Source organism: Dacryopinax primogenitus (genome assembly GCF_000292625.1).
Source record: "Dacryopinax primogenitus strain DJM-731 SS1 chromosome Unknown DACRYscaffold_12, whole genome shotgun sequence".
NCBI lineage: Eukaryota > Fungi > Basidiomycota > Dacrymycetes > Dacrymycetales > Dacrymycetaceae > Dacryopinax > Dacryopinax primogenitus.
Genome location: NW_024467209.1, coordinates 79,914 through 105,472, shown reverse-complemented (window position 1 = coordinate 105,472; position 25,559 = coordinate 79,914). Strand labels below are relative to the sequence as shown.

The 25,559-nt window shown below is 51.8% G+C and overlaps 10 protein-coding genes across 10 annotated transcripts; 4 read left to right on the top strand and 6 right to left on the bottom strand.

Moving 5' to 3' along the window:
* Nucleotides 1-267: 267 nt before the first annotated feature.
* Nucleotides 268-1,180, top strand: DACRYDRAFT_117025 (LexA/Signal peptidase; the record flags this gene model as incomplete). The annotated part of the gene is made up of 3 exons (XM_040770303.1): nucleotides 268-414; nucleotides 461-829; nucleotides 877-1,180. 3 exons carry the CDS (start codon nucleotides 268-270, stop codon nucleotides 940-942), a joined length of 582 nt encoding a protein of 193 aa, XP_040627425.1. The 3' UTR covers nucleotides 943-1,180.
* Nucleotides 1,181-1,219: 39 nt separating this feature from the next.
* DACRYDRAFT_22978 (uncharacterized protein) lies at nucleotides 1,220-2,223 on the bottom strand. Its single transcript, XM_040773042.1, has 2 exons — nucleotides 1,332-2,223; nucleotides 1,220-1,282 (listed from the first exon to the last, which is right to left on the bottom strand). Exon 1 carries the CDS (start codon nucleotides 2,000-2,002, stop codon nucleotides 1,688-1,690), a length of 315 nt encoding a protein of 104 aa, XP_040627424.1. The 5' UTR covers nucleotides 2,003-2,223; the 3' UTR covers nucleotides 1,220-1,282; nucleotides 1,332-1,687.
* Nucleotides 2,224-3,065: 842 nt separating this feature from the next.
* DACRYDRAFT_80723 (Pkinase-domain-containing protein) lies at nucleotides 3,066-5,449 on the bottom strand. The gene is made up of 7 exons (XM_040776464.1): nucleotides 5,300-5,449; nucleotides 5,102-5,243; nucleotides 5,006-5,051; nucleotides 4,556-4,952; nucleotides 4,140-4,505; nucleotides 3,550-4,085; nucleotides 3,066-3,497 (listed from the first exon to the last, which is right to left on the bottom strand). Exons 1-7 carry the CDS (start codon nucleotides 5,433-5,435, stop codon nucleotides 3,231-3,233), a joined length of 1,890 nt encoding a protein of 629 aa, XP_040627423.1. The 5' UTR covers nucleotides 5,436-5,449; the 3' UTR covers nucleotides 3,066-3,230.
* A 459-nt stretch (nucleotides 5,450-5,908) lies between these two features.
* On the top strand, nucleotides 5,909-7,790 carry DACRYDRAFT_32509 (PIN domain-like protein; the record flags this gene model as incomplete). The annotated part of the gene is made up of 5 exons (XM_040774360.1): nucleotides 5,909-5,932; nucleotides 5,983-6,092; nucleotides 6,148-6,376; nucleotides 6,429-6,544; nucleotides 6,599-7,790. Coding segments are annotated over 5 exons (1,671 nt in total), but the record flags the coding sequence as incomplete, so codon positions are not given.
* Nucleotides 7,791-9,171: 1,381 nt separating this feature from the next.
* On the bottom strand, nucleotides 9,172-10,138 carry DACRYDRAFT_16542 (uncharacterized protein; the record flags this gene model as incomplete). The annotated part of the gene is made up of 3 exons (XM_040771205.1): nucleotides 9,172-9,577; nucleotides 9,635-9,750; nucleotides 9,806-10,138. The coding sequence occupies 3 exons, from the start codon at nucleotides 10,136-10,138 to the stop codon at nucleotides 9,172-9,174; spliced, it is 855 nt and encodes a 284-aa protein (XP_040627421.1).
* Nucleotides 10,139-11,875: 1,737 nt separating this feature from the next.
* DACRYDRAFT_117022 (uncharacterized protein) lies at nucleotides 11,876-15,257 on the bottom strand (the record flags this gene model as incomplete). Its single annotated transcript, XM_040770302.1, has 1 exon — nucleotides 11,876-15,257. The coding sequence occupies one exon, from the start codon at nucleotides 15,255-15,257 to the stop codon at nucleotides 11,991-11,993; it is 3,267 nt and encodes a 1,088-aa protein (XP_040627420.1). The 3' UTR covers nucleotides 11,876-11,990.
* A 480-nt stretch (nucleotides 15,258-15,737) lies between these two features.
* On the bottom strand, nucleotides 15,738-17,328 carry DACRYDRAFT_89574 (MFS general substrate transporter; the record flags this gene model as incomplete). Its single annotated transcript, XM_040776920.1, has 5 exons — nucleotides 15,738-16,661; nucleotides 16,720-16,825; nucleotides 16,867-16,998; nucleotides 17,034-17,163; nucleotides 17,232-17,328. The coding sequence occupies 5 exons, from the start codon at nucleotides 17,326-17,328 to the stop codon at nucleotides 15,738-15,740; spliced, it is 1,389 nt and encodes a 462-aa protein (XP_040627419.1).
* A 950-nt stretch (nucleotides 17,329-18,278) lies between these two features.
* DACRYDRAFT_117021 (Isochorismatase hydrolase) lies at nucleotides 18,279-19,808 on the top strand (the record flags this gene model as incomplete). Its single annotated transcript, XM_040770301.1, has 9 exons — nucleotides 18,279-18,669; nucleotides 18,721-18,848; nucleotides 18,899-19,014; nucleotides 19,064-19,136; nucleotides 19,187-19,423; nucleotides 19,473-19,522; nucleotides 19,575-19,627; nucleotides 19,677-19,708; nucleotides 19,759-19,808. The coding sequence occupies exons 1-9, from the start codon at nucleotides 18,632-18,634 to the stop codon at nucleotides 19,806-19,808; spliced, it is 777 nt and encodes a 258-aa protein (XP_040627418.1). The 5' UTR covers nucleotides 18,279-18,631.
* Nucleotides 19,809-20,086: 278 nt separating this feature from the next.
* On the bottom strand, nucleotides 20,087-22,053 carry DACRYDRAFT_22976 (uncharacterized protein). Its single transcript, XM_040773041.1, has 4 exons — nucleotides 21,504-22,053; nucleotides 21,055-21,452; nucleotides 20,394-20,880; nucleotides 20,087-20,344 (listed from the first exon to the last, which is right to left on the bottom strand). The coding sequence occupies exons 2-3, from the start codon at nucleotides 21,409-21,411 to the stop codon at nucleotides 20,620-20,622; spliced, it is 618 nt and encodes a 205-aa protein (XP_040627417.1). The 5' UTR covers nucleotides 21,412-21,452; nucleotides 21,504-22,053; the 3' UTR covers nucleotides 20,087-20,344; nucleotides 20,394-20,619.
* Nucleotides 22,054-23,262: 1,209 nt separating this feature from the next.
* Nucleotides 23,263-23,586, top strand: DACRYDRAFT_89572 (uncharacterized protein; the record flags this gene model as incomplete). The annotated part of the gene is made up of 1 exon (XM_040776919.1): nucleotides 23,263-23,586. One exon carries the CDS (start codon nucleotides 23,263-23,265, stop codon nucleotides 23,584-23,586), a length of 324 nt encoding a protein of 107 aa, XP_040627416.1.
* Nucleotides 23,587-25,559: the final 1,973 nt, after the last annotated feature.

The following is a 25,559-nucleotide window of genomic DNA, read 5'->3' as shown; positions in this document are numbered from 1 at the left end:
ACCTTAGATGGTATTTATCGAGGCATCCTTCACCCGATGGTTCAGTATGACCTGAAATAAGTGAACCTGGTATTTGTCATTTGATTTGTAGTTTATTTCTTGCATACATATGCATGATCTTCTCCACAGACTGGTTCAGTGGTACAAGACCAAATCTTGGCATGCGGGGGTAGGACATGCCGCACAAGTTCACGCGTCTTGTTTCTGAGGTCGACTCGCACGTCCATCCCCCCCGGTGTACTGTATCCCATCGCATTTACGAGTAACATGGCTACAAGATGGGCACTCAACTCCCTACGATACTTCGTTCCATCTCCCCCACCCAGAGGGAAGCTTCTCTACTACACCAAACGCACACTCCAGCTCTGCGGGTTAGTATGGTGCATCGAGCACTGGTTCTTCGACCTTCGTCTTGTATGCCCCATCCCTGAGCACCCCATCAGCATCTAACGATACCCAGTGCGTAGGAGCGTCCATGCTCCCTACAATGCGTTGCGAGCCCACTCTCGCCCTAGCGCTCATGTACCCTTCCCTCCTCCGCCCCCCATCGCTCAAACTAGGGGATCTCGTCGTCGCTCGTTCTCCCACTCATCCGCGAAAAGAAGTCTGCAAGCGCGTGATCGGCTTGCCGGGGGATACGGTGTGCGTGGACCCGATCGGTGCTGTGCGCGGGCATGGCGGGTGGGAGGACGCAAAGGGTGGGAAGGAACATGTTGTTGTTCCAAGGGGTCATGTCTGGTTAGCGGGGGATAACATGAGCGCCAGTGTTGACAGCAGGATGTTTGGACCTGTGAGTCTGGGACTGGTGAGGGGGAAGATTGTTTTTCGAGTAAGTGCATGTTGGAGTCGAGGTATGCTGCTGATTCTGGTGTGTAGATCTGGCCTAACTGGGGCCCGCTGGGCAATACCTTCCATGAGCTGGACATCGACCCGGACGTTTGACACCACATGTCTCCACTACAACAGCTTATGAGCAAGTACATGCTCAACGCTGCGACGGCAGGACAGTTAGATACTACTCCGTACGTGCAAGTCCGTCGCAGATGCTGCTTTCCTCGCCTCGCTGTGTCCTGCTGCTTTGACGACCAACTCCGTATGCGTGGACCCAATCAAGCTTCCTCAAGCAGCCTACTGACAAAACCAGAAGTACCAACAACATATCTATCTCTACCAATTCCGTGCCTAATCGTCCTGCTTGCTGTGTTTCGTCAGAATGGAGCGAATCACCCGTGGAACGTGAACGGTGACCACCACAAATAAGGCCAGGTGTAACAGAGATCTGGTATTTGCTTCGTCGGCTGGATTCCGCCTTCTTTTCTCACCAGTGCAAGGTAGATTGATTTTTACTCGCCGTAAAAGGGTGCAGAGATGGTCTCAACCTCTTGCTGCCGATCCCCTGGCTCCCGAGCTTCCTATCTACGCGGCATCCGAAGTCGTCGATCCTCTCCAGAAACACCCACTGCACAACCATTCCGCGGGATTCCGGGCACAACAGAACCGGCAAGCAAACGGCCGCAAGGCCCGGTGGACCGATGAGCCGATAACCAGGCAGAGCAAGTCCAAAAGTGGCATCCTCGTGTCCGTTTTCGAACATGCTTGTATATCCTGCATCCCATCGGGGTACACGAGCTGCGCCTTGGCACGGGAAGAGCAACCTTCCTGCTCCCTCCTGCCTTCTCTGGTGCGGCTAGAATCTAGGAAGAGCGAAGCTCGAACGTGCCGCCGGCATCTTATCACGGCCTTCGGCCGGAAGGCACCACCGGTCGGGTGTTCGCCTTTTCCAAGATCCGGCACGGCCCCTGTGAAGGAGGTGCGACTTGGACAGGTCGGGTCCTTTCGCGCATTTACAGATGTGGGTGCTCTGTAAAGCTCCGCTGTGTACTTCAAATAACTTGGTTTTCCTCCTCTGAACGAACGTAGTTATCAGTCTAGTGTCATGCACACCAGCCCTGCCACCTCGGACCAGTAACAATCGGAAGACGCTGTTCCCCGTGATCCGCATTCTGGTGACAACGAGCTGCCCTCCGAACCCCTAGTTGCGTCTTAATTGAGCGACTGCGGATATTTTGCAGTTATTTGGATGTACAGGCGGCTTTTCGGGCGTTTGTTTCTCTGCTCTGGATGTCTTTGTTCCAGATGAGGCGCGTTTTCGCTGAGTGCAACTGCATGACTTTGATGAGTCTACCTGCACCTCATGTGGTAATCTCTTATCTATACAAAATAATTTGCCTAGTCGTTATCGAAGGGAATTCGGATGCATTTGGTTGCAGGTGCTATCCTCTCTACCGGTATTCCGGAACAGCGAATCAACAAACAAGATGGCAGACCGAGGCTGATCGTGACGTTTGAACAGCACAACGATTCTGTGTTGTCTTCGCATCGTGATGTCAAAACGGGGAGCCTATTACCCTGGCAAGGGGGAATTGGGAGATGTTCCCGGTGCCATCACCTCTCCGTGCTTCTTTTCCTGCTTTGGGACTCTGTATTGCAGAACAGCGAATGACCGACCGAGCTGCCAGACCGAGGCGGATGATCGTGGCGTATGAACAGCATAACAATGGACAGCTGTCTTCGCAACGTGATTGTCATAAACAGGGAGCCACCAACCTGGATGCCGCTTTCCTCTTTGGTGATTATGTATCAAAAACCCCTGATTCTTGTTTTTAGCTCTCATTGCGTCATTGTTCGCAAATATGTGCACACGCTGTGAACGTTTTCAATATAATATTACTCTGAGCAGGACATTTAAGAACGATTACATCGAACGATAAGTCGGATCATCAAACGTTCCCTCGGCCTCAGTGAAAACACCGTATCATATCACTTCCGAGAATCTATAACAGACTGTTGTTTGTTGTCCTTGTGTTATACCCGGGGCCCTGACCGAAAATCACTTCTTGAGCGCCAAACAATCAAGAGAAATATGACGACAGTCGTTCTCGCCTGCGCTGGCGGACGAGGGATGGATCGGTCGCCTTCTCGCAGTGTCTGAAGGGCCATCCCTTGCGAAGTCTTGAGAGCAGCGCCAGTCAGGTTCCCAGGGTAGAATAAATGCAAGTTTGTCATTCAGAGTCGTATCCTATAGGCATACATAGCAAGGTTGCTCCGAAGAATATAAATTGTGTACAACAGGGGAATACCTTTGAATGCGTACAATCACATCACAAATCGATCCAAGTCATCCCTCATCCCTCAACCCCTGTTGCCCGTTGGGTATCGCGTAGTGCAACTTACGCACCCCCGGCGAGCTCCACGATAAGTCGACACGCGCATTCAAGGAACAAGAAAGGACTGCTGACATCACCAGAGACTTTGCGCAAGTCGTTGGGACTCGCGTCGCCGGGCAGACCATTGCTGTTAGGTGATTCGGCGCTGGGAGGTGGGGCAGGAACAAACGTCTCAGGATCGTCTTGCGGTGCACGATAGTAACCCACATTGCGGAAGTCAACTAAGTAGTTGGACTGATCTACTTGATAGAGCTGTAGGTCCATGCGCACCTGCAAACCCGGTTAGGTCGTGTGCATGAAAGCAATTCAATACATGACATACCACCACATCCTTCATTCTCCATCGGGTTTCCACGAAGTACAAGTCCACATCACGCTCTTTCCGTTTTTCCTTTGATTTATCTTTCGCGTCCTTGTCATCGCTATACTCTCGTCGGCTCTTCCACTGCATCCCAAGCGCCTGAAGGGTACCATAGATCTCAAGCATGACTTCTCCGGGTGGACTACGCGAACGGATTCCGAAGTGCCATTTTGGCTTCTGGTTCTTCTTCATTGGCACCGCGCCAACGCCATTCGAAGATCCATTGTTGAAGACAGATTGGGCAACCTTCTGGGCGGCATTGACCGAGTTGAGCTCGATCGAAATCTCGGGCTGTATCCCATTCCCCCCCTCCGGAGCAATAGGCATAGAAGATTCGAGGACCGAAAAATTGTGATCAGCTTCCTCATCGTTCCAATCATCAAATTCATCGTCGTCCTCGTCCTCATCATCCGATGGCGGATTGTCCTGTCTACGGGAGGGGGTCAAAATATGAGCCCATTCCATAGGAGTGTCGTCGTCCTCTTCCAGTTCGTACGCTATTTAACGATCGATTAGTTGTGGGGCTAAGCAGCGGTGAAAGCAACACGTACGCTGATTCATCCTACGTTTATCCCTATCTAACATGTATGCGACCTTTATTCCATTATCCTGGTCCATCTTGAGCGCATTCCATATATCCTTCTTCCTCACTTTGAGCTTCTCCGCTAGATTGTCCACAATCTCCTCATCTACCACACCAAGGCCGCGGATTTTTCCTTTGTTGCTGGAGACGAGGGACGATAGAGTGCCGACGACGGGGCTTTGGGGCTTTAGGTATTCGGGCAGATCAACATTGAACCATGGGAGGGCGCGAATCTGCGGGATGGTGATGCGCTTCATACTGTCCACCACTAGCATCGACTGCAACAGCTGACGTGTCTGTGGGTCCAAGTGAGCAGGCAGGTGGTACAGACCTCCTACAACGGAATCAGTTCTCCGAACAAGCCCAATGAAAAAGCAAGTCTACCGTTAATCTTCTTGAAGAGCGTGGGGATATAGTCGTCGTCGAACGGCAGGCGACCACACAGCATGACATAGAGAATGACCCCACAGCTCCAGACATCAATTTCTGGACCCGCATACAGCTTTCCACTGATGACCTCTGGCGCAGCGTAGTTGGGGCTCCCGCAGCTGGTCTTCAGAAATTCTCCATCATTGACTGCATTTGAGAGGCCAAAGTCGCCAATTTTGATGTTCAGCCCGCTGTCGAGAAGCAAGTTCTCTGGTTTCAGGTCACGATGCACGATCTTATGCTTATGACAGTATTCGATGGCACAGATGAGTTGCTGAAAGAACCTTCGTGCGGCATTTAGCGGGAGTGGACCGTGTGCGACGATATAGTTGAACAGCTCATCAGCCGCGTACTACAAGGGTGTAAGTGGCGGGCGCTCCCATCACATTAAGCCATCCAACGCACCTCGATGACCATGATGATATCAGTAGGCGTCGTGATAACTTCATACCTGTGAAATTGTGTTAGTAGCTCCCATTGGACAAAGAATTTAGCGCATACAGCTTGATGATATGCGGGTGTCTGAGCATACGCAAGTAGTCAATCTCACGCTTTACTCTTCCTCCCATCTCCATCTGTGCAATCATCTGGCGATTTATTATCTTCATCGCAACCTTTTGACCGGTCACAGTATGGACGGCGACTGTGAATATCATGTGAGCACTTCACCATGGCTTTAACAGAAGTATAATCACGCACGTTTGACCTTGCCAAACGAGCCCTCTCCAATGTTCTCGAGTACTTTGTACTGACCAATGATGGGTGTGGCATCGTCCTTGACATTATAACTCGATGAGCTGGCGAGTGTCTGCTGATGTTGGGTGGGTGCGGTCATAGCTATGATTTCATAGGGTATTGACGTTGAAATGTGAGGGCAAGGAGAGGATGAGAAATGAGGGGCAACTCAGTGGACAACGAACACTCAGCTGTTGCGGGTGCTTGTGATTCTGGGGTACTCGTCAGACTCCGGTGGCGAATTTGCCTCCGGTCGCTCCGTCATCGCGGACAAGGACAAGCAAAGAAATCTCAGACATTGCCAAATAAGGAAATTTTCAGAACAGCGTTCCACTTTAATCCGGTGGGCGACAAGAGATACAAACATTTTCAAAATTAGGAATTAGGGGTAAGCTAGTTATTAATGATGAATGAGAGACCGATCTCATGGTCTGTGATAAGATGGGAGAAATCCCGTGATTGATTTCTTTCGCCTTTGGGTGGCGCGATATCCACCTTTGACGCGTCGCGCGCCCAACATCTGGTCCAGTCACCCCTCGCTTGTCTCCACCACTGTCTTTAATCTCTCGGCCTATGGGCATTCCGGGGCTTTGGGATGTATGTCCCTGTTCATTTGCCAAATAGTGTCGTCTGTTGAGCGCTCTTAGATATTACGACCTGCCGGAAAATCCCGATCTCTTACTCACCTTACTGTTGTGGATGGCTTTCTGCGCAATTCGTCAGGCAAACGCGCTTACCGCATCGGAATAGATGCGAGGTATGATATATCTCGCGTTGGTAATTCCGGAACCTTTGGCTTATTGTGAGATTAGCATTTGGTTTTTCCATGCGAACGGCGGACAAGGCGGTGAGAACCCCGAGCTCCGAACATTGTATTTCCGTTGCTGTCGACTCTTATCTCTTCCGATCCTTCCGTTGTTTGTATTCGATGGAGCCCTGAGACCTTCTCAAAAGCGGGGAAAGCATATTGGAAAGAATCAGCATTGGCTTGTCAGTGGGATGAGGGAGATCATCGACGCGTTCGGCTTCGAATGGTGGACTGTCAGTCATGCTTGCCAGTCTTTGAAGGTGGAAATAATCTGACAAGACTTAGGCGCCTGGAGAGGCCGAAGCCGAGCTGGCGTATTTCAATGACATCGGTGTTATTGATGCGATTCTTTCCGATGACGTGGACAACTTTTTGTTCGGAGCAAAGGTTGTCATCCGGAAGTGCGTTCGATCACTCTTAAGTTCTTGATTATTCCCTGATCTCAGAACTTCCAGCCCTTCAGCAACATTAACAGGAACTCAAACACACGTCCGAAAGACAGGTCAGGAAGAAAAGGACGATGGACAACATGTTGTTATCTACCGAGCGGCTGATATCGAGTCCCATCCGGATGTCGGTCTACGACGAGGTGGTCTCATCCTTATTGGCCTTATGAGCGGCGGAGATTATAATACTACAGGGCTCATGGGCATAGGGACCAGCATTGCTCATGCGTTAGCGAAATGCGGCTACGGTGATCAGCTCGTGGACCACCTTGAACAACTCAAGGACAACAAATCTCACATCCCGATTGCGCTAGAGGCATGGCGTGAAGCAGTTCGACGAGATCTCCGAGGACCTTCGCGTGTCACAGAACTGTTAAAGAGGAGATTTCCCGCAAAAGCAAAAGCGATCACAGACGATTTCCCCGTCATCCAAGACGTTTGCTCCTATGCCGCACCAGTAACCAGCTTCACTCTGAACCGAGATATTACAATGATTCAGTGGACGAAGAAACCGAACCTCGGGAAGATTGCAGGTTTATGTGAGAGGCATTTCGAATGGGGTGTAAGAGAAGTTATCATCAAGCGCTTTCGAACCACTGTTTGGCAAGGTGCAGTGCTTCGGGCTCTCATCGGGGCTGTCCTCAAGCAAGATGAGAAATCGACTCCGACGTCTACGCCCAGAAAGCGGCCCTCGCCCAATGTGCCCGTCACACCTAGCACCCGACTAGCCGATGCGTTCCGTCAATTACATGCAACATCCCCTAGTCGGCCGACTCAACCTGGCCAAGCGAGTACTCAGGAAGCTTTGGTATCCAATGTGTCACACGGGGGGAAGGCGAGCGAGACCATCGCCAACATTGATGTATCCAAACTCATACTGCGCATACACTCCAGTCGGACTCACCCATCCACCGATGACATGCTGGAGTATCGGCTTGAAATCGATCCAGGCCAACTAGTGACCCAAGCCCACACAGGGATTCAAGATACTCGACTCGGCCCAGATGCTATTTTGGACCCCAATTTCGAAGATCTTGACTCGGACGAGGAAGGAGCTCAGAAGGCAAAGAAGCCTCCCCCAGACCCTCTGAGCACACTTCGGATATGGACACCTGCCGTTATCGTGAAGATGGCGTGCCCTGAGCTGGTTGAAGAGTTCGAAGCCTTGCAGGAAGCCAAAGCAGCAAAGAAAGCGACGAAGGCTCCCAAAAAGCGAGCAGCAACTGCCCCGAGCCGGACTACGGCCTCAATCACCGACTGGGCTCTACCTGTGTGCCCGAAGGAGAGTAGTCGTACATCGCCACACCCCAAGCACCCAATTTCTGTATCCAGTCATGCAAGTACAAGCACCAAAACCAACTCAACCAACACTCTTCTCTTTCCAGTTAGTAAATCCACACTCAAACCCACGTCGAAATCCCGTTCTGCCACTGCACCGGGCCCTTTGCCACACCATATTGACGACCCCTTTTTGGATTACATGTCTAGCGACAACGGCGAACCTCCTCTCTCTCACAATCCGGATAACTCTCGAGCTCATCCTGACCCTTTTGAATATCTGTCTAATACTGCTAAAGATAAGGCCACCGCAACACGGAAGTCGCACGACAAACCAGAAGGCCCGAAGAAGCGACTAGTGTCCGTGGCACCGTCTGACTCAGACGACCGAAGTCGACACGCCCCCATTTCGCGAAAGGCGAAGGTTCACCGTAGCCCTCGCAAAATACCTCTTCCATCAGACAGTTCAGATGATGATCTACCTTCCCGTCCTGAATCACCTCTTGCCACACGTTGCCAGCCAGTCAGGCTGGGCGAAAACGGTCGTGTGGCTCTGACGAAGCCTGCAACTGCTGAAGTAATTGTGATTTCGAGCGACGATGAAACTCCACACCCTGGGCGAGCCGCCCCGACAATCCACAAACCTGTCTCAAAAGTCGTTTTTCCGCTCCTACCCCCAGCGCATAAGCCAGTGGGGCAACGTGACTTCTCTGAGGTCGAGGTCATCGATCTGACATGAGTTTAGGCCAATCTACAGGACTGGTCACCGTAATGTCTTCCATTTTGTTTTGCCTTTTGTCTTGGAAATCCTGCATTGTACATTGACACAGCCATTTATCATTCTTTATGTAGCCTGTGATTCTGATTATCTGCCGTGCAAATGTCACACTTGTAACAGCACGGAGCACGAAAAGCGACTTGTGTGTTTGCAATCAACACCGTACAGTAGCACCGCAACCTCTTCAGCTCGAACCATAGGTTAACTCTGTGCTGACAAAATGGAAGGCGAGTTCAAGCCCTGCTGTCCAGTTGTGTAGGAGGTATCAACTTACAAGGGCAATGACGCCTACCGGTATCTAGTACTTAATACGGGTGATAAGGATACAACTACTTTGGTCTAACTCTTACAGTAGAGGGGATATATAAAGTTCCATCTGCGTCTTTCCGCGTGGTCTTGGGTGTCCAAGGAAAGCTCTATCGAAAACGCATGCACCGACTCGTGTATGTTAAAAAAAAGCGAGAGATATGTACCATATTGTTTCGTGCAGTTGTCGGGCCGTGTCCGCCATCCAGATCATGTATTCTCAGTACCGATAATCAAGAGCGCGCGCATATGGGCCCTTTTCATGTTCGTAACTTGCCGCGCCCCGCAATTTAGCGCCCATGGCTGCTGCCTTCTCGAGCTTGGGTTCCTGCACCGTTTCTCGCTCGTCGAGCTTCACCTTGTACTTTTTCTCCGCCTTTGCCCGCTCGCGTTCCCTCTCCCCGCTCGTTCGCCTCTTCTCCCCAGCTCCAGCATGCCCCACTGCGGCGACGGGGGCAGGTCTAGGTAGGACAGCCTTCTTTTGAAGCAAGGAATCTGGAGGAACAATAGCTGACTTCTTCACGTGCCGTGCCGAGGCACGTGGTGCGAGCGGAAGGTTACGCTTTTTCGAGCGGGTTTTATGGCAAACTGTCCCAAGCGTGTAGGCATCAGGTATGGGGAGGGTGCTGTTCAAGACCATGAGTGTTCTATGCAATAGAAGCGATGGTAAGAGGGGTACGTACCCGTCGACCGTGCAGGTGGACTCGCAGATGCCTTTGCGCGAATTTACGCATTGTGTCATCCCAGTCTGGCTTGCCGTAAGGCTCAAACCGCCTGATGAAGGGACATAACATTTTGCCTTTCGTACATTCAGTGTCCGTGCATGCAAGAACAGCAGTGAAAAGATAACGAACCGGCCCACATGGGATATAACACTCGCCAATCCCATACGTCAGCCCCGTCTGGCCATGTGCGTCAGTGGTCTGCCCTTGTCCGGGGCACCGTGTGCATAAGTTCGCTGTCTGGGTATCGTATATGACACCCTCTTCGTGTACCTGGGAAGCGTAGTACCCCGCAGAGCAGGACGCGTACAGACAACGCGTGCCGTCACAGTAGGGGTTGGCCCCATGGATGCAGACGGGGTCGGTCGAGTACCCTGGTCTTGTGCACCTTTGGGAGGCGACAGACATTGGGAGTGAGAGTAACGACAGAAGCAGCAATAGGACGCAGACAGGCCGTGTAGCCATCGTGTGATCTGACGGCGGTGTTGGTGTTGGAGACGAACAGGCCGGCAGATTGGTTCTCAGTCGCCTCGGCTGATAGCAGGTTGAAATTAAACGAGCCTAGAGTAGGATATAGCGGATATCGACGTGCCAGGAGTGCGGTACCGTGTGGATACTAATGGTGGAGTGTAAGATAAGCAGGAGAACGAGCGAAGACGGTGGCGGAGTTGGACCAAGAGAGGCAGGAAATGGGGAGGAACGGGAAGGGGAGCAAACACGTCTTTATAACAAGGCATGTCGACTTCCCCGTGTTCATTCCTATTCATTTTCAGGCTGCCAACGTCACCCAAACAAAGCATCGCGCTGCTGGATATGCGCCCTGGTGGGAACAGAAGCAAGAACCGTAACGGCAACGTCCTTATCGAATCGTAACTCCTGACGACAATACCGTATGCATGCCAATATCGAGAGGGTATGAGAGACGGTCCAGCGCACAGGAAGGTTATGCCAGAACAGGAGACATGGTCCAATGAGTTGGTCAGAAGGTGTACGGTGGGCGTGAGCTGCCAGGCCTACCCGCGTCTCTGAGCCCTGCCCCCTCAGCCCCCTAGGGCAGGGCTTGCGACACAAGGACCCCAGCACCAAGCAGCGGGAGGCATCGACAAAAAGGTGCTCACGCACCTAACTTGGAAATTTCACAGAGATAATATCAGAATAATACAACTTTATGCCATCCTATTGTGTTCTCATTACAACTATTTTCAATGTATTTTAACTCTTAAACTGTGCATAAATCCATCGATTTTAGGCTCTTTTACAGGTTAGCGTTATTCACTATATATTTCATGTTAGGGTACCGGTTATGCATTATCTCAGGTTTGAATAAGAGCCTTGTCATATGAGGGTCCCCCTCTTAGTGTAGGGGTCCTTGGTGTCCGATGCATAACCGGTGTCGATGCCTGGCAGGACCCTGAGCATCACTCCTGATGACTATTTTTGTTCGAGCCTTCCATGAAAAGTGGATATATGTATATATATATTTAAAATTGTACCATGAGGTACCTAAATATACATTGAAGGTATTGAGAAAAAAGAAAGACGGGAAAGGATGCGGTGTGAGGGTGTAAACGGGGACAGCAAATGCTGGGGCTCAGACGAGGCATGCATGACGCGGGCGGGCCTAAACCTGGCAGCTCACGCCCACCGTAAAGGTGAGCCAGCGTCGCTCAGGGGACATGTCAGCCGCGTTCCGCAATTATTCCTGGCGCCACGCGGAATGTGCGATCTAGTGAGCAGCGTGCTCTTCAACCGGGCCAGAGAACGATGCGATATACGTGGAGGTAAAGATATAACCACTAGAATGTCTCTGGCACAGTTCCCGTAGATTGCCTATATCACCCTGCGATTGAGTTTCTCCAAATGAAGATGACGACTTCTCCACGACCGGTAGCTATACATAGTCTACGGCATACCGATTCTTGTGCGACTTGTATTGAAACTACGTTGATTGTGAGAATGATGGTGCATCGTCATGGGTAGCTTCCGGCTTGTCGCCCTGATACATCAGACCTCTGTCGTAGATCACGAGTAATAGAAGCAAACGCCGTGCTTGTCCGGCTGACGAGTTCGGTAATGCGCCATTAGGAAAAGCGAAGCGGTGATAGTCCGTGCACTCCTGCGCATAACATCATGTGATCCCCGGCTATGAATCTATCAGGGTAAATATAACACGATGATGGAGGGATACTGCTTCAAGTACAATGATTATTCTGCTCCCTAAGCCTCCTCATGAATTAGACACGCTAATAATAAACAAACGACCCCAGCCCGATTCGTAGCAGGTTGTTCCGACTTGCCCCTGACGTTTTCGAGCTTCTCATAAGACCTCCAAGGCTCTCGCAATCTCACCTATCGTCCGCTTCTTCCTTCCCAGTGTGCGAGGGGTACCTTCTTGTTCATCTAGATTGGTCTCTTTGGGCTTCCAGTGGAACTCCACGCTCGCCTCTGACTCTGCCACCGGTCGCAGCATGGGCACGGCGAGGTTTACCGGGTCATCTACGGCTTCTTCCACATCGTCCTCGAATCGGCCCTTGCCGTTTCCTTCCTCAGCAATATGACTGCTCGCCTCCGCCGACGCAGTATCCAAGTTTGATTCAGGTGTGTGAGCAGACGGCGCTGTTTCTGACTGGCCAGTGTCCCCGGACCCAATCCCTTCTTCTGACTTGTAAGGCCCCAAGAATTTTTCCCATCCTCTCATCTGCGGTTTCTTTTCCCGAATCTCCTCTATTGCTGCACTTTGTTCCGTCCACGTATGCTGTTGGTCCGACGTAGAGTCTGATCCGGGGGTGAACGGTGCATCTTGTGTGGACGGTCGTGACGCGAGCTGCTTTCTCTGCGGTTCTCGGACGACTTCTGGCGGTCGGACAAACACCGGCTCTGCCTTTCCTTCGTGAATGGTCCAGTACTTCAGCAAGCGGTGCTGAAGAAGGCTAATGAACACCGTCGTCAAGTGGTCCTTGAAACTCTTCTCCAAGATCTCTCTTCCGCGGTCGGGGACCACTTCGTCCACCAGTTTCAGGACGTACAAAGCCGTTTCTTGGTCCATCTTCAAGAACCTAGAGCGCTGGGTGAAAGCCCTTCCGTTGACTATGTTTTGCTGCACCGTATCCGCTGCTGAACGGAGTACCATATTCGCTGGAGCTAGAGCGGCACAAAACTGATCGAACATGAATTTGGTCATCCTTGGGGTAAGAAGGCTCTGGAACTCGTTGTTTTCTATGGCGATTTGGACGCGGGTCCAGACGCCGATGGCTAGCCGCCACTCGCCCAGTAGCTGGCAGGCTCGAAATGTGTGGAAAAGGATGTACGTTTCGATTAGTCGCTTCTGCCAGAGCATGTCAAAGATTTTCAGGGATACCTCAGGCTGTCCCAGCTCGTTGTAACAGTTCATCAGATAGGAGTAGGCAATTGACACCTGGTAGGGAGTCCGGAAGCTGCTGTGGTACAACGGCGATTGAGGTAAATGGGAAGTGTTGATCATCTTGTGGAAGGTCTTCACTGAGCGATGCACCTGCCCTAGGAGTTTCTTGCCCAATTCGGTTGTGCCATGCGTCACCCAGATATGCCTAGCAAGCAAGTGATACCGTCGCAGAGCGCTGTAGACCCGCGATGAGAGGTCAAAGTCGAGATTATTGTCGGCACCTACGAAGGGTAGGGCAGCGAGCACGAGATCTGCAGAAGGAACTATTGAGTTTGACTCTGGATACGTGGTCTCAAGCCAGTATCGCCAGAGGTCTACTCGTAGAAAGCTTCCCTTGAATGAGTCGATGCCGATCTTCATGTACTCGAACCCTTGTGCGTGGTCACGCGCTTGCGAAATGCACGATTCCAGAACCTCGTTCGCTAAACCATCGCGTACCAGGAGCTCCCTTTTTGACCGTTCGCTGAAGAGAGCTCGAGCGTGTTCTAAGTCCGGTTTGGTGATAAGTGATTCCAAAAGAAGAGTTACAAGGGAAGATGAAGGGCCTCCTTCCTTTTGGGGACCATGCTCTGTATGGCTTTGATGTGCAACTTCGGGTGGCGGATGCGCCGCCGCCAGCTCTTTGAAAAGTGTCATCGCTATGTCGAACCCCCCTTTCTCCAACTCTTTCTTGGAGCAAAGCCGTGCTACGATGGGCAAAAGCAGGTCAACATGTGGTGCAAGACCCTGAGTTCTCGCCCGATCGTACACATCAATCGCTCTGTTGGTATTGTCTTCGTTCTTCACAAGAGCACGATATATCACTTTCAAGGCAGCTTTTCTTCGTACTTTGACTTTGTCTGCATGATCATCTAGCAGAAAGGCATCTGAGTCCAGAAGTTCGTCGTCTTGGCTTCTTTGTTGATCCAGTGGCGCCCCGTCTGCGAGTCTTAACTGTTTGAGTGCTCCCAAGTCGGCCTCATGTTCCCGATCCAATTTGACGAGCGCTTGAAGGGTCCCTGGACGCACTATGTGGCCGCATTGGGTCATCCTCTTTAAGTTCGTCCAGGCCGAACTGAGATCGTGACGCCGGATAGCATATAGAACGAGCGTATCCCAAGGCAAACTGTTGGTCTTGCCCGGTGATTGGAAGCCTTTGTCGTCCACCATATAGAGAAGATGTCGCGCTTGTCGATCGGCCACATCCCACCAACCTAGACGGATGCAGACACGCAGCAGTACTGCACGTTGGGTATTCGTTAGCTGGCTTTGGTGTTCAAATAGCGCTCGAGCATATCTGTCGAGGTATACTTGGGGAGCATCGGGATGATCGCACAACCAGATCAGCACTTCAGCTTGCGTGGCAAAGCTGATTGACTTTGAGGGACCGGATGATATTGTTTCTAGGAGTGTTTGAATACCTTGGAAGTCGTGTTCCTCGAGATAACTGCGCGTGACAACCCGCCAACACGGTCGCATATTGCTGTTGAGTACGCCCTTCTGCTGAGAGTGTTTCCGAGCTTCTCGGATGGTTTCGATGCGGAGCAAAACTTGGATAGCTTTCTCTCGTCTTCCAAAACGAACGAGCTGGCTGATGGGACGTTGCCACTCATTTCCGTTGTGGACGTCGGAGGAGATGTCTACGTGAAACTGGTACGCGGTCCACCAGAAGGAATCAAAATCCTCGAGAATTGTTTCCAGCATGTCTTTATCTTCGGGATGGCCACTAGATGAGAGGATGTCCATGGACGGACCGAGGTACGACATGCAACTCTCAATGTGGTGAAAGGGCGTTTTGTCACCTTGCCGTACGAGTTCTGGAATCAGGAGGCGAGCGGCTTTGATGTAGATTGGATATGCCGCGCGAATAGCTGCCGGATCACGCAGGCTCCGGCCAAGATTGAGTAGGAGGGCGCCATCGTTTAGTTGACGCTTGTAGATTTGGACGAGGGAGGCAGCAGAATGGAACAGGAAGGTTGGCTGGGTTCTCATGCGCTGGGCCCAGAGTGAGAGGAGTGATGGAGACGTGTATGGAACAGCGACGGAAGGGGGCTTCTTGTGGGCCAATTGGGATGCAGTGCGAGGCCGTACAAGCCGGGAACTATGGGGGTTTGGTGTTCTATGATGTGTGCATGACTGGCTGAAAAGCACACCACGCCTCAGCGAGCGCAATGCAGCAATCATGGTCGGCTCCCTCTAGACCACGCATCATTACGGTACTAGAGCTGACGGCTGTTGAACAATGCGCACCATGACCATAACCATAACCCTGCATCTTTATCCATTCGTTGCTGATTGTTAGCGTCAGTCCAGTGATAGTTTGTGATTTATTGATCAGACCCTTGACACGGAAGCGATTATAGATCTAGCCCATTATGCGCAGACTTATATGATTTCACTTTAAAGCCGACATCCCAAGTAGCAAAATCACCCTAATGTCGTTGAAAGTCATGGCAATAATGGGGTCGCCAGTTGAAGCTGGGCTAGAGAGAGAGATCATGTGATGGCAGCCTATTAAGACGATAAACTATGCAATGTACAACATATCTACGATTTGTCTGTTATCGTTTCTTCTCCACGTTCTATATCTCCGCCGAGTCCGTGATGTCGTGTATCTGAGTTCCTTCCTCTTCAGTGGTTCCGAGCCCCTCACGCTGACGCTCCTCACGACGGTGGAGATATACCGCCATGAGACAAATTACGGTGAGGAGGACCGTCATAGGGATCTGCAAAGTGTATCCGAAGCCTCCATTGAGGTGCATCCACTGTTGGCCACTCGAGTACAGGCACCCACGCTTGAAGCGCCCAGCCGCCCATGAGCATAGCGGCCATAGTGACGGCACGCTCCTCGTTATCTCGACGAGTCATTTGGTTGGCAAGGCCAAACATAAGCGCATTGTTCGAGCCGTTGACGCCGAGGCCGATGAATGCAACAAATTTGAGAGCAATCGGAACATTCCAAATGCGTAGGACGATATTGCTGAACAAGCCCACGGCATTGATGGCGATGAAGAGCGGAACAATTGACAACACATTGACAAGGGATGCCGTCAACCAAGAAGACAACGCCGCGACACCGGAAACAGCAGTGGGAATGGTGTTGACCTGCTGGATACTGTAGAGTAGGTTCCCTTGAGAATCCGTGGCTCGCTTCAGGAACAGCGACATATAGTTAGTCGGGTAGGACGTGAGGTTATACACCATGTTCATAAGTGTCGCAACATAGAAGTGCCACTTCTTTAGGATACGGCCGGCTGTGGCGCGGGTGAGCTTCGAGGGTGCCTTTGATGCTTGGCGAGACATTCGGTCGGTGGCCAGTTGATGTTCCTCCTGCGAAAGAAACCATGGTATCTTGAAACTTAGAAGACCAGGGAAGGTGAAAAATCCTACGAGGGCGAGTGGCAGGGTAATGATGCCATCGACGATGAAGAGCCATCGCCACCCGGCCAACCCGCCAACACCGTTGAGGCCATTGTAGGCAGCGGTCTGGAGATATCCGGATAACATGGAACCCAGTCCAGAAGAGATGTACCAGGTCCCAGCACGCTTATAGATCTCCTCGGAGGTGTACCATGAGCCAAGAATATACTGCGGAAGCATTTAATATATTTTAATAATTAATGAACTGCAGGGAAAGGTGTCTTACATTTGTTCCAGAGAACGAAGGTACTTCGCACATGCCTAGAATGAACCGAATCGCATAGAGCTGGCCTGCATTCTGGGCGCGGGACTGAGTGAAGGTTAGAGCAGTTCTGCCCCTGGGAAAATCCATCGCGCCCAGCCAGGGCGGGACAGCGCCAGCATCAATGGGATCTGCGCTAGCATGTAGCCACAGTTGTAGGTGACATTGAAATAGTTGAGCTCGTTTCCGAACAACTTGAGATCATTGGACATGCCGGAGTTGTACGCGTTCGTGACTATAATGCTCGTAAGTCCGATGTCAAGTGATAGAACCAGCACTCAATATTCGTAGAGTCCAGATATTTGAGGAAGAATTGTATACAGCAGAAGGCGAGAATGGCGAGGTCGAGCTTTCGTACGAGAGTCTTCTCCGTTTTGCTATAATGCTCCGGATACCAGTCGAAGATACCTGTAAACCAATACCACCTTCCTCTTCCTTTGATCGCCTCGCCAGTCACATTGATCTTCGGAGCTGACGCAGATGGATCCTTGTAGAAAGCGGAAGAGGTGACTTCTGGTCGAAGACACCGTCCACCTCCATGACTGCAACTCGATGAGAGATTGACTTGGACATCGTGTGGATCGCGCTTGATCGTTGTTAAACGCACACTGGGGGAGGCGGGCGGGATGAGGGGAAGGTCATTCATCGCGATCTTAATGCAGGACAGTATATTAAGAGCTATAAACAGCTCACGCCGCGGGAGTGGATCACTCCTGTTCCAAGTCCCGCATGAATGGCGGGGGCAACATGATAAGGGAGATACCTTCATATCACAAGAACGGTACTGTGAAGAACCGATGCAATTCAAATCGAAATCCGATATAAGGAGCCCATGACCGTCTAACTCAGATTCTCCTTGCACGGCAGCGCTGGATCCATCGGGAAACCACCGAATGAGCGCTCGTGGTAGAGTACGCGAGCTTGAGGGTACCTGAAGCCGGTCCGCCGTCGAAAATTTTGATTTGGACCGGTCACAGCTTTGCCCAAGGATGTGCGCTGAACCACGTGTAATCGTTAAGGGACGAGGATTGAAAATATCCCATTCTCACGCCTGTGTCCCACCTAAGTAGTTGGATTTCGAAACGTCGTCATTTGACTCAGGTAGCGAGGCAAATGGTGATCATTCGGCATCTTATCTTCGAATTACTGTGCAACTGTGCCGAAAGGGGTTGTTCGCAAGGTTACTCATATCGTAATAGGAAGCGGAATCGAGCCGGGTTAGATTGGCCAATTGGATGCAGACTGCGAGTCTTGAAGACATTTTGTGTCGGCGAACAAAATGATAGGGAAAACCATCGCTGAATACGGACCGTGTTGGAACAGTGTAACCAAGAGGTTGACGTAAAGGGAATCGGTGCAAATATGAAGACAGATCCATACGTAGTCGTTATCGAACGAAGAGGGGCACCAAAACAAAACCCCGGACACAATATTAATCCAGCACAGCCTCTAAAACATGTGAAGCCACGTACGTCTGTGCCATGACTTGAGATCTCGGCAAGGTTGCCTGTGTGCTATCGTGTCCTCTGCAGATGCGGGCGCTTATCCTGGACTCAGACCTCTCCATTTCGTCCCGGCAGTGAGGGGAAATGGCAAGTGCCTTATCGAGCCGAAAATACCGATTGCAAATTGGACTGTGCCTATCTCAGTTAACAATGCGATTTCCGTTCCTATTAACAAAAAATCGGTATTGTTCGGCACGTCGATGCAGATACTGCTACCCTTCGGCACTTACTGCAAGACCACATCGCTCAATTAGTCCCTCATTGCAAACGTGAGATATCAATTGTGAAGCTAGGTCATCGAGCAACTTCACATCTTCGCCTCCCTTCGTTCTGTACTCTCGCTCAAACTTCTCTCACAACCATAGCTCAGTATGTCTGCCCCTATGAAGTTTGGCAGTGAATACAACTTGTGAGTTTAACGCCCAATCATGGGATGCATGTGATCTAACCAGACACGAAGCTGGATCAAGTCCGAAAAGGGGACTGATCTCACCCGGGGTGACGGCAACGGGAAGATAGTGAAGACGAGCAAAGAGGATATTGCCATTTCGCCCAAGAAGTCTGCTCTGGTCATCATTGACATGCAAAGTGAACTGTCACCACTTCTTTCCATGGCTTGTTCTGATTCCATGGCGCAGACTACTTCTTGCACGAGAGGTGTTGTGATGGCAAGCTGGGGCGTGAGATGATCCCCACCCTTATCGAGACAGTTAAGGCATGCCGCAAAGCGGGCATGCCCGTAGTCTGGTGCAACGTGAGCTAATGTCGCGAAGCTCATCGAGGGTTAACCGATCATTCATTAGATGGGCTTTAGTAAGAGTGACGTGAAGAACATCCCGCCTGCGTACTTCTACAGCTCATACAGACGCGACAAGAGTGAGCCAATCTGAAATCTGAAATCTCAGCAAACGCTGACCTCAGGCTAGCTTTCTTTGGCCAATCAATCGGCAAACTGGACGACGGCTCTGATATGGGTGCCAAGCTCGCCCGTGGCTCTTGGAACGCTGATCTCTTCGGGGCGCTGAAGGAGATTGCTGAGGAGGGCATTAAGGCCGGTACAGACACTTGGCTCTGGAAGATTCGCTACAGCGGTCTCACCGGCAGTCAGCCTCTCAACACCTGGCTTGAGCAGAACGAGATCACCACGACCTTTTTCGGCGGTGGTGGGTTGTTCATTCTCTGAAACCGCGTCCCTCCTAACTCATTCCCCAGTTAACACTGATGTTTGCGTATATGGCACACTGGCTGATGCCTACTACCTGGTCAGTCACTATGGTATGGATCATGTTTGCGGCACGTACTAACACCTTACAGGGATATGACGCCATCCTCGTTAGGGACCTTGCTGCCACGGGCAACCCGGAGTTGTAAGTGCCATATTTTCTTCAATGGATGCAGGGTTAATTCCGGGGATAGTGTCACCCAGACAGCCTACTTCGCCACAGAGAGTACGTCACCGCAACATGTCTTTCTGCATTGATGCTGACATTCTACTTAGTGCGTGGCTGGACCACGGATTCGAAGAGCCTCCTGGCGGCTCTTGAATAGACATGGATTTTGTTCATGTGATATTCGGCTTCTTGTACTGTCAACAATGATGTAAATGTTCCAGTAATGTAGACATTCCGATATGAGATGGGTTCGACCTCTGCGGACGAATGGCGCCGTCGCCGCAAAAATGACGAGCACAGAGAGGAATACCGCCGTTGCAGCAGAAATTCTTAACGCGATGAGGAATATCACAGTCGCCGCAGAAGGCTGCTTGTGCAATAAGTCCCCTGAGATTTCGGTCTCCGGATAGGCCGGTCCCTTGTCCTCCCTTTGCCCGTCAACGAGTGTGATTAAGGAGTGGAAGTGGGTCGAAGCCCTTGTAAAAATGTGTTTCTAAAGAATGACATGGAAGGAGTGGAAGTGGGACAGAGCCCGATGTTCATTCATATCGAAACCTAACTACTCAGAGCAGAGAGGGGGGCAGAAGGCATCGCGGGTCTGGAGACGGGCGCCCTTGGTGGCGAGCTCCTGGAGGAGGCCGAGGAAGACGTGGTAGGGGGAGATCCCATTGGTTTGGTAGATCCCAAGCACAACTAGAACGGAGTTAGCTACAGTACAGGAGGATGCAAAGATGGAACTTACTGATGACGGTACCCCAGAACAGAGGGTTAGGCACGATCCGCCTAACCCACAGCCATTCGAAAACCACATCGCCGACGGACAAGATGGTCGACAAACCGGACAACAGAAGACAAAAGCAGTATGCCGGCTAGCTGTAGTTCTTCACTTGTTCGAGTGCCTTGAACTTCTTACCCAGCCAAGTGAAGAAACGGACCATCGCCATGCCCCCTTCCACGATGCGGTTGGGTCAGTGAGCGGCGCCGGGAGGAAGCTGCCAGTGCCTGTCTGGGGCTTCCTCGACCACAGGGGTGGATACCAGAGAGACGTGTCTCTGGACGAGGAGGGCTTCCGCCGTTGCGGGAGAGCGCGAGACCGAAGAAGAAAATGCCGTGGGGAGGATGTTCCCAGGAGTCGTGGTAACCGGAGCAGTGGTGAGAGGCGGTCCACCGGGCATACGTGGGAGGATGGCCTCCTCGTCCTGTTCAGGGGAAGCGGAGACGCGGTTGACCTGTAGAGTACTCAGCATATAGCTCCAACGAAGACCACCATGACATTTCATCAGACGTGTCATGGTTACCCAACGAAGAGCACCATGACATTTCATCGAAGGGTCATGGATACCCAACGAAGAGCGCCATGATATTTCGCCTGAAATGCCACGGATGAACAGTGAAAGACGCACCAGATTATCCTCTTCCATTGCCAACAACTCTCTCGCCTTGTTCGCCTCCCCCATGTCGCCAGCCAAGTCCGCATCGCGAGCGGATGTGGCTAGAGCAATACCGAGTGGAGTCCAGATGTGAGCAGGCGTGGGTTCGGCGGGGAGCACGAGAGCAGCAGCAGGAGCAAGCCGAACCTCGCGCTGCATGTCCGAGTAGACGGAGGCGGAGTCGATCGATGCAGTATAGTCCGCCTGGAGCGGGTTGGAGCCTTGAGAAGGCTCGCCGTCGTTCTTCACCCCGCATGGTACAGGCCTCCCACGGGATGTAACGACACAAGCGATGCGTGCGGCATCATGGTACGTTTTGGCATCATTCATAAACCGGCGTTGTACGTCATTCGAAGGCTGGGTGAGGTTGGCTGTCTTCCGAGTTAGCATTCAACTCGCCTCTGTCAACCGCATCGGCGTACCAGAGAGCTCGCCGTTGTTGTTCGCTCCGGAGGGCACGCCGGTGATATTGATGCCCACGGCGGGCTCGATCTCCTCCGTCTTCGTATGAACCGGGGCGGGTCCCGTCTGCTCTCCCAGCTCGATCTCCTCCACCTCTCCCCCACGCCCCCTCCCCACCCTCAGTCAACCCAAGTCGCGCACCTTCCTCCTCCTCTCTTTCACTTCCTTGCCGCCCTCCCTATCCACGGCATCGTGCAACATCATTTCTCTCAGCACAGACCGATCAGCTCACCTACCGGGCCCAGCGATACCTCCGACATTCTTTGACTGTTTGTATTTCTTCTTGTCAGATCGTCGTAGGTGAAAGAGAGGACGAGAGGACCACATGGGCACGAGGCCCTTATGAGGGATGCAGAGTTTGATCCTGCTCCCCTATTCGGGCATGTGTCCGCACAGCACATCAGAACCTTGGGCATCGAGGACCATGAGGCAACCTGCCTTGTGCCGGCTAGCTGTGCGGTATCCAGAAGGCTCGAAGGTGGTAAAAGAGAGCTCACTTCATGAAATGTCATGGTGCTCTTCGTTGGGGGAGAAGACAAGATAGCATCCAATAATGCAAGAGTTGATGACCCGAAACAAGCAGGAAACAGCTCTTAGGGCATTGAGGAACTGGAGGGGCTACTGAGACATATGTGGTGCTTCAGGTCACGTGGAGCAGGGGGCTTGTCATATCCACCTTCTCCTCGACCTTGCCTCTCATTGAGTGAACAAATAAACCAGACGTGTGTGAGAGGCTGCCAGAAGCAAGTAGCTATTTTCTGCTATTTTTGAGGTTTTAAATTATATACAGTTTTTTGTTAGGTTGAAGAGACAGTTCGCCGGAATATTCACTACCAACAGTTTCAAGAAGATCAAGACTGATATGGGGGCTAGAGGAAGTACAGTTATCACAAAGAATGATGTGGACGGCATAGGTGCGTGTGTAACACTCCCGATGTACCAGCTGATATTGACCAACTCTGAAGCACCCGGACCTGTCGAGCGTCACGCGAACGTAACGCAGCAGGGTTATGTTGACGGCGACAACCCATGCAACACAAGGCGTCTCGCATCCATCGACTACAACATCCTTCCCTATGGCTCCGACCCTCAATCTAACTGTAGAAGCCCGCTTGCCCACCTTGCCTCCAACGAAGGGCACCAGGACATTTCCAACCCTGCTCTCCGCGACAGCCAGACTGCCGACACTGCGGTCATGATGAGCCCAGCCGGTCCTGCTGGTACCATCACTCCCTTCGTCTCCAACGAAGACCACCATGACATTTCCAACCCTGATCCCACGATGCATCAAACCAACTCGGTCACTGCTAGGTCAACGTACACTACCGGGAACCCTGAATGGGATAAAACGCTTCGAATCGTGGACTTCTATACTCTTTGCCCACAAGGGCTTAAAGATCTCAAGAAAGGCCTTGTCTCCATGCGTAGACTGAACCGTATAAACGGGATCAAGGAGGACACCGTCGCCATGCAGAATGCCCAAGCGATCTTAGACTATTTTTCTGGCCCGCCCGTATATGAGCCAACCATCTCCGGGCCGTTAAGCCAGCAAGGTGTCGGTGGACCCCCACCGTACGAGCCCCCTGTGGCACCAGCTTTCCCCAGTCAACAGCCACCCCGAAGCCGGGCAGGAAGGCCATCTGGGAACCACCGTCCAGCCTGGTCCATCGTCCCATCGGTCTTGATTTCGGCCTGGGTTGGATGCCGGTCGGTCAGCATATGTGGTCTAAAGCCTGGGGGGCGTGGCACTCTGCGCCGAGGCCTCCGCTCCCCCAGCTTCCTCCTACTTCCTCTCTCATCTGCTCCAGCTTCCTCCTACCCCTCTCCTCCCTCGTGAGCTTCCGCGGACCAGGGACCTTCCCACTATTTTGTCTGCTTCAGCTTACTCCTACCCCTCCCCTCTCTTGTCTTCTCCAGCTTCCTCCTACCCCGATTCTCACAGTCACCGCAGAATTAAGTCCTTTGAGATTTCGGTCTCCGAATAGGCCGGTCCCTTGTCTTCCCTTTCCCCTTAAATGTCCCACGGCTTGGAAAATAATATGATCGAGCGTTGTCGTTAGAAGGGAGCAAAGATGGCATAGTCAAACTCTATAATCAGGCAGTGTTTCTTCCGTAAGTCAGACCGGAGCGCCCAATTCGGAAGGAAAGACGAACGCTTTGAGATGGGGCTGGAAAATTTGGCGTTTGGATTCCGAGGAAGAGGGCCCAGCGTTGATCTGGTGTATCGGGGGAAGTTGTTACGGGTTGTCGCCTCAGAAGCCTGTCTTGTTCCCCGCACGACAGAGTGACGTACAGATTTCACCGATCAGATGACCATTCGGGACCGCCTTCTCGAGAACCTCTGACCGTCTAGAATATTGCGGTGTCCCGAGCGGAGGCCGCAACAGAAGGATGTCATCAGAGTTTGAAAAAGTGCGTAGCTGGATGTGGTCGGATCCGTGATCCCAACAATTGGAATTCGTGCTCCACCACATTCTAAAGTTCCTGAGAGTGTGGGAAAGATTGGGGGAGACGTCGTCAAGACGGATCTGATTAGAGGACGAGGTCAGCGCCCCGAGCTCATCGACGAGATCGTTGATTGGATGATGGTTGATTTCTTTTGGATCGGCGCCTCTGACTGTGACCGTTACAGGAGTTCGAGGGCTCTGGTTCGCTCTGTTCGACGTCGGAACATCACGTGCATGACATGGAATCGATTGGAAAATTTCCGAGAGATTCCAACTGTGTAAGACGCCGAATTTGGTTCCCCATGTGTGTCCCGGTCCCTGTCATCAGCATCACGCAACAGCTCGGCCGAATACTCCGCATCGGACGATTCCATCATATGCAGAAGTGTTGATTCTAGATCTTCAGTGCATCTGACCGAACTACCGGAAGCCGGATCCCGAATTATGTCCCGCCCATTGCAATTCTGCCGGGAGACCTGCGAGTGGGTGATGCTGACCCGATAGCAAGACGTGGGAAGATACGATTGGATAACGCCTGCGGAGTGTGATGAAACCTGTTGGTGAGAGAGAGGCCAATCAGCTTCATCGATCGTGCTTTAAGGTGCATATGCGGTTGGGTAGTAGTTTATCACCATGAGATCAGTCAGCAGATTAGAACGTTGCGCGCATCGAATGTCGTGTGAACCAGGAATAGGAAAACAAGGAAAACGGGCCGTGGTACAAACGGCGCTTGATTACAGCGCCCAATCACGTGTCCGGCATTACGCATATAGTCGTGAAAGTGACAGCTTAACCGCGCCACTGAATCGGGGGATTGGAGCGAGCATCCGCTGAATGGAGAAATTCTAATTCCGACGACGGGCCGAGGGGGAAGAAAGGGTCAGAAGTGAGGCGGGCAGAAGGAGCGAAGTGACGATGGTGGTCATATGTGACCCTTGTGGCTCTTGGAAGCAGTGACTATGGAATGTGAATCGTGACGCATCAGCGGCGATCCACAGGCGAAATGGCGGGGGAGAAAAGAGGGTTTAGCGTATTTTCAGCGGACCAGGTTCCTGCTATTGAAATAAATGATATTCAACGTCGAGAGCTTCTGCCCGTTCCTCGCGGTCAAGGGGTCGCCACAAGCGAAGATCGGGGCTCTGGGTGACCAATTAGTAAGTGTGAATAAGCATCCGCGCACTTAAGAAATCGTCCAAGAACGGCGGAAATACGCATCAGTACCAAGAGGGCCCGCAGTAAGATGTGAATGCGGAGAAACTGGAACGATCGATGGTTCCTCCGGCCCCGATGTTAATAACCTCCCGTTCCTGCTCGGGCCAGTTTCCGACGCCACAGAGGGGCATTACGTTACTAATGGTTAATTGTAACATTTTAGAGTGCACGTCAGATGGCCAGGAGCAAGATTCCAATGAGCTTGGTTTGTGGAGGTTAGAGAGGATTGGGATACTGGCCGAGCTTGGATGGGAACGTGATGTGAGCTGGAGGTAAATGCCGAGAGGCAAGGGGGCAGCGAATGAATGTCAGTGGTGTCCGGGGGTCTGAGGGATGGACCAATGGGACATGGGGACA